The 14,588-nt window shown below is 47.9% G+C and overlaps 1 protein-coding gene across 4 annotated transcripts in view; it reads left to right on the top strand.

Annotated features, from left to right (window-relative positions):
- LINGO1 (leucine rich repeat and Ig domain containing 1) overlaps positions 1-14,588 on the top strand; it is a 1,111,620-nt gene that overhangs the window by 983,466 nt on the left and 113,566 nt on the right. The window contains exon 1 of one of the 4 annotated variants that reach the window (XM_029575324.1): positions 8,025-8,134. The exons of the other annotated variants lie outside the window; for them this stretch is intronic. Coding sequence (XP_029431184.1) covers positions 8,129-8,134 — 6 coding nt within the window. The 5' untranslated portion in view covers positions 8,025-8,128. Of the gene's footprint in view, positions 1-8,024; positions 8,135-14,588 lie in introns of those variants that run through there. 4 annotated transcript variants of the gene reach the window in all.

Raw genomic sequence — 14,588 nt, 5'->3', positions numbered from 1 at the left:
TGCCACATGTTAACTTCATGGAGTGCCCCATAGTCTTTCTATTATCCGAAAGAGTAAATAACCGATTCACATTTACCCGTTCTAGACCTCTCATGATTTTAAACACCTCTATCATATCCCCCCTCAGCCTGCATGTGTGTATGAGAGAGCCTGCATGTGTGTGTCAAAGCTTTTGTGTGTATGCAGAGCCTGTGTATGTATGAGAGACTACATGTGTATGACAGAGCGAGAGAGCCTACATGTGTCTGTGAGAGCCTGAGCCTGTGTGTATGTGAGTGTGATAGAGACTGTGTGTGTGTGTGTGTGTGTATGTGAGTGAGAGATGTCTATGTGACAGCATATATGTGAGTGAGAGAAAGCCTGTGTGTATGACAGCATGTGTGTAGGTTAGGGGGGGGGAGAGAAAGGATAAAGATTGTGAGGTCCTCCTTCAATACACAATTGGAAATCAATAACATCCCAGGTATGGAAAGCTGGAGATTTTTAATTCTATTATTTTAAATTTTAAGGTGTTATTTCATGTGTCTGCTGTTTGGCATATTTGGTGTTTGGGAAATATTAGAAAAAAATTGTGAGTTATTTTAATTACTGGATGTTCGTTGGCTGTTGCCTGCTTGACATATTTATTCTTTTTATTAGTATGGTTTTAATATTATGAATGATGTTTTATATCTCTTGACTTTATTGCTTAATGTTTTATGACTGAGGAATGTTTCTCTTTTTCCATTGTTGCACTCCATAATATTCAGACTTGCTGTGGTTTCCAGAGCATGTGTGTGTGAGTGAGAGTGACTGAGCCAGTGAGCATGTGTGTGAGTGAGAGAGAACGAGCGAGCAAATGAGCATATGTGAGAGCAAGAGGACTATTTAAACCAGTCAGCATGTGTGTGTGAGAAAATATAAGGAATTTGTAGGAGAATGAACATATATGTTAGAAATAAACAACCATGCCTGCTCATCCTCCTGGACCTATCGGCTGCATTTGATACGGTGAACTACGCCATTCTCATCGACCAACTATCGAACATCGGCATCAAAGCTATCGCTCTCAACTGGTTCAAGTCCTTCCTTCAAAATAGATATTACAAGGTCAAAATCAACAACAGCGAGTCACACCCCGTCAGTGCCACCCTGGGAGTCCCACAAGGTTCCTCTCTATCCCCAACTCTATTCAACATATACCTATTACCGCTTTGCCAACTCCTCACTAATCTAAACCTTACTCATTACATATACACAGATGATGTTCAGATTTTATTACCTATCACGGAATCCCTCTCCAAAACCTTGGAATACTGGATCTCCTGTCTTCAATCCATAAACAACCTTCTAAAAGCCCTTCACCTGATCCTGAACACCAAGAAGACGGAGACCCTCCTCATTACCCAAGAAGGAAAATTCCCATTGTCCAACACACACCCTGCCAACCTACCAGGATTCTCCGCCCAAGTCAGAAACCTAGGAGTAGTCATGGACAGCCAACTGACCTGCAAAAGCTTCATCAACTCCACCACCAAGGACTGCTTCTTTAAACTTCAAGTCTTAAAACGTCTGAGACCTCTCCTCCACTTCCAGGACTTCAGAACAGTTCTCCAAGCCATCATATTTTCAAAGTTAGACTATTGCAATTCGCTCCTCACCTGCCTCCCAGCTAATACCATCAAACCATTTCAGATGCTTCAAAACGCTTCAGCAAGGATTCTGACAAAGTCCAACAAAAGAGACCACATAACACCCATCTTGCGGAACCTGCACTGGCTCCCAATTAAATTCAGAATCTCCTATAAAGTTCTAACGATCATCCATAAAGCCATCCACAATATCTCCCCCCTGGATCTTAAGTTCCCATTTCGACCTCACATGCCATCCAGACCAGTGAGATCAGCTTACAGAGACACCCTGCTGGCCCACCCCATTAAATCCACTTTAAGGAAGAGAGCCCTCTCCACGTCGGGACCGTTGCAATGGAACTCCCTCCCTCCGGAGCTTAGACTACAACAATGCCCAAACACCTTCAAGAAAAAATTAAAGACTTGGTTGTTTAGCGAAGCCTTTGCCCAACCCGGATGACCTCTCGGGCTCATGTCAGGCAGCTTGGTTAGTTGAACCACATCACTAGCAAGCCGCTGCTAAGGACTGACATGCCATCAAATGTTTTTCAGCTTTAATACTCTAACCAAGTTATCTACCTGTTATCCCCATTTGTTGGTTCCAAGTTTTGATGTCCCTGTTCAATGTAATGCATCCTCGTGCAAAGGTTATTGTTAGAATGTAAACCGAGGTGATTTGTAACTTGTTTACAAGAATATCTGTATATAAAAGTGCCAAATAAATAAAGTGTGTATATGTAAGAGAGAGGAGAAAGTTTATGCACACCTCCTATCCCTGACTAATCCATGACAATCTCAGGGTGACCGGAATCTAAAGTTCCCAGGTATGGAGAGCAAGGGAATTTTTTAGCCTTAGTTTTAATTATTGGGTGTTATTTGATGTGTCTGCTGTTTTGAAATATTTTATTGATTGTAAAATTTAAAAAAAACATTATATATTTTTAATCATCGGCTGTTCCATTCATCAGCTGTTTTGAAATAGTTATTCTTTTTATGAGTATGGTTTTACTGATATGATTGTTGTTTATATAATGTTGATTTTATTGTTTGATGTTTAATTAGGAATGTGATGTTTCTGTTTCTCCATTGTTGTACTGCATACAGAGTCTGTTATGGTTTCCAGTTCAGTTTCTGTTTGCATGTTTCTAGTTAAACTTTATCTCTTTATTCTGCATTTCATGAGGGTCTGTGTGTTCTGCATGTGTGACTGAGGTGAGGTATTCTGCTAGCATGTAGTTTCTGTATAGGAGCTTGGCTTGTTCTGTTTTCTTAATATCAAGTGTATTGGTGCTCTAGGGCCTAGTGTAATATTTGCAATGTTGCCTTCTCATAGGTAGGGTTGTTACTGTTTAACTGCTTTTTTTCATATGGGAGGTTTAGGATATTGTAATTCAGTTTACTCAAAGCTTTCTGAAGACTGACATGCTTTACAATAGTCCTAATACCATGTGGTTGCAGGTGTCTTTTTTTGCAAAGTTTTCTGGTTGGCACCATAGCAGTGCATATAAATAATATGCATGTTGTAAGTTCCCCCGCGAGCAGGCACCTTACCGCTATGCTGCTGCATGCTCTCTGACGCGGCCGGACGCCGCCGAAGTCGGGCCTTCCCACGCGGCCGAAGCCGCAGACTCTGTTTCCTCCTGCAGCCCGGAGGCCGTCCATCATGTCTCTTCACCGCGGCCGGAGCCGCGGACTTCTCCACCTTCAACGCGGCACGGAGCCGCCGCCGACGTCCCGCTCATCTCCGGGGCTGGAGGCTGCAGTCCTCGGCCTCACCTGGCGGCTGGAGCCGCCCCTGGATCCTCCGGCAGCAGCAGGAGCCGCTGCTGACGTCGGGGCCTGCTCCTCGGCCCACCCCTGCCGCTGACGTCTGTACAGGGCCGCTGTCCACGGTCCTGCACAGCTTCCTTCTCCTAGGCACGCAGCCGCACCTTTCTTCAAGATTTAAAGGGCCCATGGCCGGATATGCCCTGGGTCCCACCTTGAGACTGTTTCCTGTGTCAGCCCTATGAAAGGGCTGTTCCTGCAATTTCTCTTCGCCTTGCATCGGAGTTACTTCAGTCCCGGAGGCTCCTGCCTGCCAGAGCTCCGTCAGATCCTTTGTGTTCTTCGTGGAGCTCCTCATCGTGTCAGCTTCTTGCCATGACTTCGTCGCCTGAGGTCCTCGTCCAGGACTCCTGATGTCTTGTCGTTTGATGTCCTGCTTCCTGATGTTCCAGGTTCCTTGGTGTCTTTCTCCAGTGCTCTTGAGCCTTCTGTTCTGTCGGCCGTGGATCTCCGGGTGACACGTCTCTGTGGAGATGCCGGCAGTGGACTGGTGTCCTGTGCTCCTGAGCTGTCCTGTCCTGCCAGCCTTTGCGGTGCTCGGGATGACACTGGATCCGTCGTCGAAGCTCCGCCTCGGTTGGATTCCTCCCTGCGCTTGTCCCGCTCTCCTCGTGGTCCGTGACCAGCCTCCTATGGCTGTGTAGGGCGCGTAGTGGGACAGGGTGGTCCGCGACCAGCCCATTGGGTCCGCCCGTGAAGGTGGGCTGAGTAGGGCGCCCTGAGAGACAGTGCCAATGTCTACCTTCCCAGTTTCTCGTCTCATCTGGACTTCGTCAAGTGCCGTTGCATCAGCCCTGGTGTCATGTCTTCGCATCAGCCTTGGTGTCATGTCTTCGCATTAGTCATAGTCTCATGTCTTAGTGTCAAGGCCTCCATCTGCCCTCATCCTCAGGCCGGCCTGCTGCTCCATGCCGATCCTAAGCGGCAGGTCCAAAAGGGCTTGGAACGGTCGGAGGACTGTTCACCTTCCAACATCATCTTGTTGGCTCTGGGAGCTTGCAGGCCTGGCAGAGGGTAAGACCATGTCTCTACCATGCTGGGACACGTCGCCAACCCTCGGTTCGGTCCTGGATCCACCTGGGGTCGGGTCGAGGCCCAAGGGCACACGAAACCCGCTACACAACATTTTGGATGCGGTAGAGTAGCACCCGATGCAATAAGGAGATTACTGCATCCAAAACTCGTGCCCAGAAAAAAAGCATTCCTGATGCCGAAAATTGCTGGGCACCCAACGCACACTTTTTAATGCAGCAAATTTAACTCCAGTCCCAGGGCTGGCGTTAATTCAATCCGTGAGGCAAGGGCTCAGGAGAAATTTTAAAAAATATTGCCCAGGGTGTTGTACAATTCAGTGGAAACCTTTACTGTATAAAGACATATGGTGTATTTCAGGAATAAATATGTGCCATGTGGTTTCTTGTCTTGTTGTTTTCAAATATTAATAAAAATATTTAAAGAAAGAAATACTATCCTGTGTGATTCCTACCTTTTATTTTTAAAAACTACTGCTTGCAGTGTTTAAGAATAAAGGTATAATGTAACAGTTTGATGGAAAAAAAAAAATTCTGGACGCATAATATACATGATCCAGGCCAATTTCGCCCCTTGCTATTGTGCATGTATATTGGATGAAATCGACCTGAAATGGAATAAAACGGATGCTCGTATTAAACACCCATTGCGATTGTGGGTGCCCAGACATATCTTCTGGGTGCCTGATGCATTTGAGCGCTAGGGACGCATAATTCTCCCTAGCGAGTCCTTTCTAATGCAGCCGCTTATTAAAATATAGCCTCGGGCGCCCAGGAGATGCCAGTCGTTGCATTGGCCCCCTTCGCCTGTGAGAGAGAATGTGTGTGTTTGTGGGTGTCTCTCTCTCTCTCTCTGACGCAGACACACACCCCACCCTGTGTGGGGTGTGTCATTGGGTCTGAGAAAGAGCCTGTGTCTTTGAATGTGTCAGTGTGCATGTGCCAGTAAAGTTTCTGTGATCTAAAAATCTGTCTGTGACTGAGCGTGTGTTTCTGACACTGGTTGGCAGTGTCATTGCTTGCAACTGGTTCAAGAGCCAGTCCCGGAATCCAGGATTTATCTCTGTAAGAGATATAAGCAGATGTGTAGGGGACGCATCCAATTTGCATGGATGGTAGGGATGTGCAGCAGGGACGGATACGTTCAATTCGGTATTTGTATTCGTCGGGACCCAAATCCGTTACATCCGTTTTCGGGGGACCCCGATTCGTCCATTAGTTACATATGGGATTCGTTTCCCATTAAAGTTAAAAAAAAAAAAAAAAAAAAAAACCCAACCCATCCCAACTCTTTAAACTTAATTAACTACAACCCCCCTCCTGACCCCGCCCAAGACTTGCCAAAAGTCCCTGGTGGTCCAGCGGGGGTCCTGGCGTGATCTCTTGCACTTGGGCCGTCGGCTGCCGGTATTCAAAATGGCGCCGATAGCCTTTGCCCTTACTGTGTCACAGGGTCTACCGGTGCCATTGGTCGGCCCCTGTCACATGGTAGGAGCACAAGATGGTGCTGGCCGTCCATTGCTCCTACAATGTGACAGGGGCCGACCAATGGCACCGGTAGCCCCTGTGACACAGTAAGGGCAAAGGCTATCGGCGCCATTTTGAATACCGGCAGCCGACAGCCCGAGATCGCTCCAGGATCCCCACTGGACCACCAGGGACGTTTGGTAAGTCTTGGGGGGGGGGGTCAGGAGGGTGGGAGGGGTATTCATTAATGATATGTTACATTCGTGGGGGTTCGCCATACGTTTCAGAGCCCCACGAATGCAACGAATAGGGACCTAAATGTTGCGGATTGCGTATTCGTTCAAAATGAATGCACATCCCTAATGGATGGAACCAGGGCTGCAGCTCTGCTCACCCCTGGTCTAGAATGTACTCAACTTCTTAGTTATTTAGGAAAGTTGAAGTTTATTTTGGAGATATTTTGGCTGAATTCTGCCGGGTTCCATGGTCGACTTGGCGTGCTTTTGGGAGCTTTTGACACATGTGCTGCAGGGAAAGTGCATGAGAGTGTCAGATACCCCAAGGGCCAGTTTTGAAAAAAATCCCCCAGGCCGATATTTTCCTGCCATCCGCCCCTGTCCGTCTCTTCCGGTTGGCACGGACAGCGTCTTCGCCCCTATCAGATGGCATCAGGTGACAATAATAGCTGCCCCACAGCTTCAGTCAGGGGGTGAGGGAGGGAGGGAGGCAGGAAAAGAGCTTAGGCTGAACATGAACCCATCTGTCCTGGTGAAGCCAACATCCAGCGCAGGAGGTATATCACGCAATATCACGCAGCAAGCTCACCCACGGTGTGTTCACCTGTCACCAAGCCATAAGTTGGGGAACCTCCCATAAAGGTGAGAAATGGGCAGCTAATCTCATTTACCACTCAGTCAGAAGGGAGGCCATGACTGGCCGTGTCCTAGGCTGGGGATGAGGAGGCCGTGAACGAGGATCCCTCCAGATGCAAAGAGCCTCTCTGCTTTTTCTTTCCCCCTAAGGCCTCTTTCTTGCGTCCTCCTCCCCTTCCCTCCATTCTTTTTTACTTCTCTGTAGCTGCTGAGAGGAGAGAGGGAGAGAAAGCTGCTATTGATTCCAGGCGTAGCTCCAACCTCCCAGAGCCCTTCTAACACTTGGGCTTCTGGAGGCACCGCTGCCTCCCCTCCAGCTCCCGAGCTGTCTCAGGGAGAGAGAGGGACTGCCTTCCCTCCATTAATATCAGGTTAGCCTCCCAGGCAGAAAACTTGACCCTCTGGGTCTTTGTTTAGCCAAAAAGGATCTGATGGAAATGAGCAATTGTCCTTTTACTCTCCTTTCTGCTTGGGCACTGTGATTTCCCAGTGACGCTGCTGTACAGGCAGAGCCGTGCTGGACACATTTCTTCTCCTTCTGTCAGTGCCTGTCTCCCTTCTCTCGCTTGGCTGTCCCTCAGAATTTGTGTCAGTGCATGTGTGTGTGTGTCTCTCTCTCTTTCTGTCTCTTTCTGTCCCTGTATGTGTCTCTCTCTCTGTCTCTTTCTGTCCCTGTATGTGTGTCTCTCTCTCTTTCTGTCCCTGTTTGTGTCTCTCTCTCTCTTTCTGTCTCTGTATGTGTCTCTCTCTCTTTCTGTCCCTGTTTCTATCTCTCGCTCTCTCTTTCTGTCTCTGTATGTGTCTCTCTCTTTCTTGTGCTCGCTCTCCACCCTCCCCTCCCCCGACCCCATGTATGTCTCCCCCTCCGTGGTTTTTTTTTTTTGTTTAATGCCAGAAGCAGCCTCCCCCTTTTTTTTTTTGCCACTGACTCCAGCCCACCTTCCCTCTCCTCCCCCTGCTTTCCACCTGCCCTTCTGAAGGGAGAAGGAGCTCCGGAGCCGCGGCGCAGGACCAGCGTCTTCCCCCTCCCCGGGAGCTCTCCGGGCTGTGCGTTTTGGGGGGGGGTTTCATGGACTCCTGGTGCGAGGCGGAGGAGGAGGAGGAGAAGAAGCGACCTGAGAGCAGAGGAAGGAGGACCAGGCTTCCCTGAGCGCGGGAGGAGGAGGAGGCGGCAGCAGCCCCTCTACCCTCTCTCTCTCTCTTTTTTTTTTTCCCTGTCTGTGCATGTCTGCAGGAAGAGGGTGGGTGGGGGGAGCTGCATTACTGCAGGTGGATTTGGGGCTGCGAATTCGCTTAGGAATGGGCAGGTTGCAGGAATGAGATGCAGGTAAGACAATGGGTTTCGTCTGCTTTTCTGCTCTCTCTTCCTTCCTTCTCTCTCTCTCTCTCTGGTATGTGCACATCCAAAGCAAGGAAAGAGACCATCTCCAGCCACCCACCTCGTCTCCTGGCCAGGCCCCCCTCTCCTCTCCCCTCCCCTCCACGGCAGCTGCATGCACACCTGATCTGGATACCAGAGGTGCTTTCCTCTCAACCCCCTCTTTAGTTCTTGGATGTGTTTCTTCTTTCTGCTGCGTTGCCTGTCTGTATTGCAATTCTGAGATCTCAGGGCAGCAAGTGGGGAAGGGGTAGGATTTTTATCTTTTTTTTTTTTTAACCTCCTCCCTACCTCTCTCTAATGTTGTTGCTGCTGCTGTGTGGCAGGTCCTAAGGAGCTTGGACCAGTTCTGGGGTTTCATCTGTTTCGGCCCTGGCTTTTCGTTCCCTGTGGCTTTGTTGCTGTGCACGTGAATTCTCTCTTCTGTGTTGAATTAATGCCACATCTATTGTTCTGTTTATTCATTGTCTGCTGGTGCTGCTATTCTGAGCCACTCCGGCTGTACCTGGTCCCCATTACCTTATGCTTATCTCTGGCTTGCCTCATCCGTGCAGTTGCAGAGACCCTTCCCCTCTCCTAGGACCATTCCCCAGGGTTTATCCTTCCTTGACACCAGTTGGGCGAATGAGAGAGATAGTTTAGCAGCCACAGCCTGTGGTTTATTTGTTTGCTTGGAGGTGATGTGTGCACTGAGATTCAGGAGAATCTTTTTCTCTTGGTTTCCATTCATATGGAGATGAGCAATCTCTAATTCCCCTCCTGCCCTAGTTTACCGAGGGCCATACGTCTGTTGAACTCTAATGTGCTGAGAGAAAGGTGCTAAATGTATTTATTTATTTAAGAATTTTTTTTATACCGGTATTAGTGAAAACATCATCTCGGTCTGCAGCGGAACTATAGAATGGAAATACAATAAAACAGGGGAATGGGGATCTGAACCCTCGCACGTTGAAGTAGATGAGTTTTCTGACCGGGATTACCGGCGTGGAACAGATTACAAATGCTGAGATCAGAGGCAGTGGTTCTCAGGGGGATCTCTAGGAGCTTAGTCCTCAAACCCCAGATAGTACAAGAGATGCTGGGTTCTGGGAGACCCAGCATTAGGACAGTGTCCTCAGGGATGGCAGCTCCCAGAGCCATTAACCTGGATTAACAGTTGTTTATCCAGGAAGTTAGGCCTGTCTGAATATTGCCTTGTTCGCTCTGGCCAAAAGCGCCGCCTGGGCTCCCACACTTTTAGCCGGTTTGAAGGGGGAGAGGCATTCCTTGGGGGCGGGGAGAGGGTTGAGCAGGGGGAGCAACACTTGGAGATCTGATTTTTCAAATTTTTCCAGCAAGTTCTGGCCGGTAGAAAAAGGCGAGCGCGGGAGTCCGTGGGTACCGTGAGCCCACAGAGCTGCGTTGTTCCCCTTTGAAAATAAGGCAGCTTTGCAGCCTTCCTGAGAAATTGCCCAAAGGCACTGGTAGAAGGGTTGTTGAGGAAGCAGAGAAGGAGTGTTTCTGGGACACCAAGTCTCGGTCTGAAAGCTGCAGGGCTGGAAAAGGGAAGGCGTCCACTGACCAGCTCTCTCTCTCATGCCTGGAGAAGGAAGCCGTATTTCCAGCACAAGGTGTTTTACAATCAGCCATCAAGGTTAGAAACCGTGGGCTCTGTGTATTCTGCCTTGAGGCCCTCTTCGTTGTAAGCGATGTGAAGCTGGTTGTACTGGCGACGTGAGCGCTCACCTTCGCTTTGCGGGTCGCAGGTCAGGAGAGTGGGCAGAAGCCTTCTGCTGAGCGTGAGAGGACAACGTGGCCAGGAGCATTTTCAGGAAGGAGAGGGGAGTGGACTTGGGGAAGGCACAAAGGCCGGAGGTCGGAGGGACACGAGACTGGGACCAGGCCAGTTCAAGTTGCCCTCCAATGCCTCCAGCAGGTCACTAGCATCGAATTCACTTTCAGTGCCTCCTGCATTGTCTGCAGCCTCCAGGGCTGGTGAAAGCTGCAGCTCTTCATCAGGCCGCTGAAATGTCCGAGTCTTGGGCTGGCAGGCTTCACGAAGCAGAGAGGAACAGAGGAGGAGGAGGGGATTAGGTAGCTCTTCCCTCTGAAAATCAGGAATGGAGTTCAGGCCGCTCGGTAGTTCTCAGTGATCTCAGGTTCCCAGCAGTGAGAGAGTAATGTCAGGGAGCAGAAGGAAAGGACTGTGGAGCTAGGAAAAGGCAGAGGAGCAATGCTGAGCCTTACCCTGGAACTTTTGGCTTCTTCCTGCCCTGAGATTGATGTAGATTATCTGGCGGTGGGGGGTGGGGAAGACGTTCTGTCTTTTCTCTTCCCCCCTCTCTGCCTCCTACCCAGGGCTGCGGGCCCTTCTCTTCCCTGCAGTCTGCCATTACTTTCTGGCCCCTTCTCCCTTTATCCCACGCACCCCTCCTCTTACCTCTTTGGATATCTGCCCCCTCCACTTCCCCCTTTGCCATCCCCTCCCTGCGCACTTCAGCTTCTGTTCCTCCTCTTTCCTGTCCTCTTCACCTTTTGCTATCTCCCCTCCTCTCCCACTTTTGCTCTCTCTCTCTCTCTCTCTCCCTAGCCCTTTTCCCTCTGCTCTCTCCCTATTTACTGTCACCCCTCCTCTTTTACTTTCTCACCTCTCTCCCTTTTATTTATCCCTCCAGCTGCTCACTCTTCCAATCTGCCCCTTCTTTACTCTCTTATCCCCAATTTTTCCCTTTATGCTCTCACATCTCTCCCTCACATCTCTCTGCCCTTTGCTCCTCACCCCACCAGCTCCTCTCCCTTCATCCTTCCCTTCTGGCTTTCTCTTTTGCTGTCTCTATCCTCCAGCAAACAATTTGCTCTCGTGCTGAAAGCCAGCGTGGTCTCAGGGAGAGGGGGAGATGGAAACAGCGGTGGTGGAAGGGGAGTGACGTATTTCCTGCCCTCCTCCGTGCCTGCTCAGCTTCTGCCTCTGGCACTGCAAGCAATGGCGGCTTTTTCAGCGAGTCAGCGGGGCACGAAGATCCCAGGATCTCTTCTGGAGACCCAAAGCTAAGGAGGTCCCAGATAATGATGCCAAGTGGGAGCTTTGGATTAGTAAAATGGTACATTGATTTTTAAGGCACCGATTTTCATAAAAATCAAAACAGTGTACAATAAAAAGAATAAAAATAAAAAAAATAACATTATTGCAATAATGGAGAGCTCAAAAGACTCTCTAAGAAAGATTCAATTACTATAAAACACAGCAGCCCAGAGTAATATTTGGCCTTTCTAAATTTGAACATGTAAGTGCACTACTTCAGGATCATCATTAGTCACCAGTATGATTTAGAATTGTTTATAAAATACTTTGTCTCACGTTTAGAACTTTATATGGAGGTGTGCACACCTATCTGGCTAATTTGTTAATCCCTTTATAAACTAACTGGAACTCTTAAATTATCTCTTTCTACATTATTAAGACTTTCATCCCTTCGTGAAATAAGACTGGAGAATACAAGTGTGACAAATGGATCTTTTGGTTACTAGAGTGTGGCTTGGAAAAAGGAGGCCTTTGACTTGATCTGGAAAAAACGTGCATGACTGACTGCTTTGGATAGAATTTAATGCACATGCTGTTCTTGTGAACAGCCACTAGGTGGCGTTTAAAAGGACTTGTTTTGTATATTGAGTCCATGGAAGGTTATGGAGAGAAGTTTTTGGATGAGCTGACTAAGAAGTTGTAATTGGTGCAGGTCCCTTAAGAGGGAGGGAAGTCAGATCCTCTTAGGGGAGGGATTGTAAATCTATAAACGAGGGTTCCAAATTTTTGTGGAGAGATTGAAAGGAATCCACCATGGATTAGAAGTGGATGAAGCAGCCAGCCAAGACTTAGTTGGCTTAGGGAGCCATCCGTTGGGCAAGGGACCTGCAGGGGTTTTCCCTCTCAGGGTAAAGGCCCAAGGCAACAGAGGGCTTTCCTTCCATGAGGATTTAGTCCAGGACCCGGTGTGAGTCTATGAGTAGAGAAGCCAGGGAGCAGCAAGGGAGAAAGCTCCACAGACAGTGTGGGAGCTCCAGGGATCTCATCAACACTTCTTGGAAGTGGAGCACAGGACCACAGGCAAGTGGCTACCAGGTGGCCCGTACATGAGTGCTTGATCTGAAACAGATGTGGATAGATGGAGGGTGGGGGGACAGTATTTTTCTAATGGTGGATAAGAAAAGAGTTTTGACACTGACATGCTTTACAGAAATGCCATACATTTATTTTGGTAGGGATAGAAAAAAGAAAAGAATGAACTTGAAATATTATTTAAGTCAGGACAAGTGTATTGTGAGATTTAAGTAAATTGTTAGTCAATGTTGGAGTAATCTCTAGAACTTTGTACCTTGGCTGTAAAGCCTGTGAAATTTGATAACATCAAAACCCTCTTATTACTTTCTGTCCAACTTGTTAAACTTTTGCAATGCTGGTAACCCCAGGGAATTAGAGTTTACTTATTTTTATATATATCTTGGCGTGGAGTCAGTTGGGGTTTGTCTGCCAGTAACAGGAAAGAAAGGGGTTGAGCCAGCGGCGGACTCATGATGTCGGACCAGCCTGGGTATTCGCCGCCCAGGACACGTCACGTGGTCTGCCGAGCGCGGCTCTGTCACGGCCGCGCACGGCAGACCACGTGACTGCAGCGATCGACCCACCGGGGGATGCCCGATCCCCTGATAGGCTAATCCGCCCCTGGGTTGAGCTCACAGAGAGGGAAAATACCAGGTTGGTTTTCCCGTTCCAGTACAAGATAAGTGAGTGCACCCTATTTGCCTTTGGCTGGTCCACTACACCATTCATTGTCTAAACCCTCTTTCGAGAGACTAGCACTTGGCTGCAATGAGTGCTGGATCCTTTCAACATTCTATGTGCCCTATCCGGGGAGGGATTGGAAGGTGTTACACCAGGCACCTTTATTTTAGATACACATTTAGAAGAAATTATTTCAGATTTAGGAAACTTGTTAATTCCTGGTTATTTAATCAAGATTTTAATTAGTTAACAAGACTGTAAATCAGTTTCAGATGTTTTATTTTATTAAACTTGTTTTGATTTGTTATGTATACAATCATATTACTTTTATTAGGTGATCTGGTATTTTTTATTGGTTGATTTAGTGATAGATTTTATATTATATATATTTTTTCTCTTTTGATTATTGCAATAATCCCTACTAATTACTGCAGGGTAGAATCAGAGATACCAGTCTTGTCATCTCATCAGGCCTTGATCACAAGAGATAGCTTCTTATACATTCTTTGCCTTGAATAGGCGCATGCAAACATAAGTTGTTCTAGAGTGAGCTTCACCGCTTCAACTTGTCCAGTTGTGTCTTCCCCGTGCTAACAAGCGAGCACCTGGGTTCCAGGGATTCAAATCCAAATTCTGGTACCCCTGTAGGGAGAATGAGCAGGGAAAACACTCTGTACTGCTCAGACTGAAAGGAGAATCTCAGTTGGCTGCAGTTATGGTATTGGTACTGTTTATTTCCTTTTGGAGTCTCAGCTGCTAGAATGACTCATGCCGTAGAGGAGCTTGGGATAAGTCTGGCTGGGTGCAAGAACTGGTACCATAAGCGGTGAATTTCAGTTGCATCTTCAGTGCAAGCACTATCATTTTGAAACACCAAATAGTAAACGAGTCTCATGTTTGCTTCTTATGGTTGCTATGTCTGAAACGCACTCAGCTGGAAAATGCCCAGATTAACTATTCCAAACGTGCTTGATTTATATATTGTTTTTTTTTATGCACAGAGGATTCCGGTGTACTTTGTGATTATATAATACCTGCAGCTCTCTTCGGGGTGGCTGGCATGGTGGCACATTTCTAGGGCATTGACTTCATGACAACTTCCAAAGGGTAGATGGAGCGACACGGCTCTAGCGTAGGACGTGAGGTTAGGAGTTGGAAGAGGAGCGTGTCCCGTTTCTTACAGTGCCTCCGTGAGGTCTCCGAGGCAGGCAGAGTGGGAATTCAGCATGGCATTTTCACTTTCCAGCTATAAAGTAAAGCAGTGATTTGAATTTGGTCCCCTATCTCTGGTGAGCTAGGCCTCATGACCTAGTGTTTCCAGAATAGGAAAGAAGTTTACTTCTCGGGCACCCAACCTGGCTAGAGAGGTTGCCTCAGTGTTTTGTTTTGTTTTTCAGTTGTTTCCCTTTTGATATTTTCCCCTGATTGCCTGGTCCTGTCTTGAAGAGGAAAAATCCTTCGGCCTCTGGGAAGGAGTACGATGAGATTAGCTCTTTTGTTCCATGTCAGACTTGGTGGATGGATGGAGTGACTCTGTTCTAGTCATTGAGTAATTTCGGTGAAGATTTTTCCCCTTTGTTTCGGGAGAAAATTTCCTGATGCCCTTCTTGCCCAAGACTGGGAAAAGGAGAAGAGTTGGGGGCAGGG

This window comes from Rhinatrema bivittatum, chromosome 13 (assembly GCF_901001135.1).
Source record: "Rhinatrema bivittatum chromosome 13, aRhiBiv1.1, whole genome shotgun sequence".
Classification (NCBI taxonomy): Eukaryota; Metazoa; Chordata; class Amphibia; order Gymnophiona; family Rhinatrematidae; genus Rhinatrema; species Rhinatrema bivittatum.
This window is presented reverse-complemented; position numbering and strand designations above follow the sequence as displayed.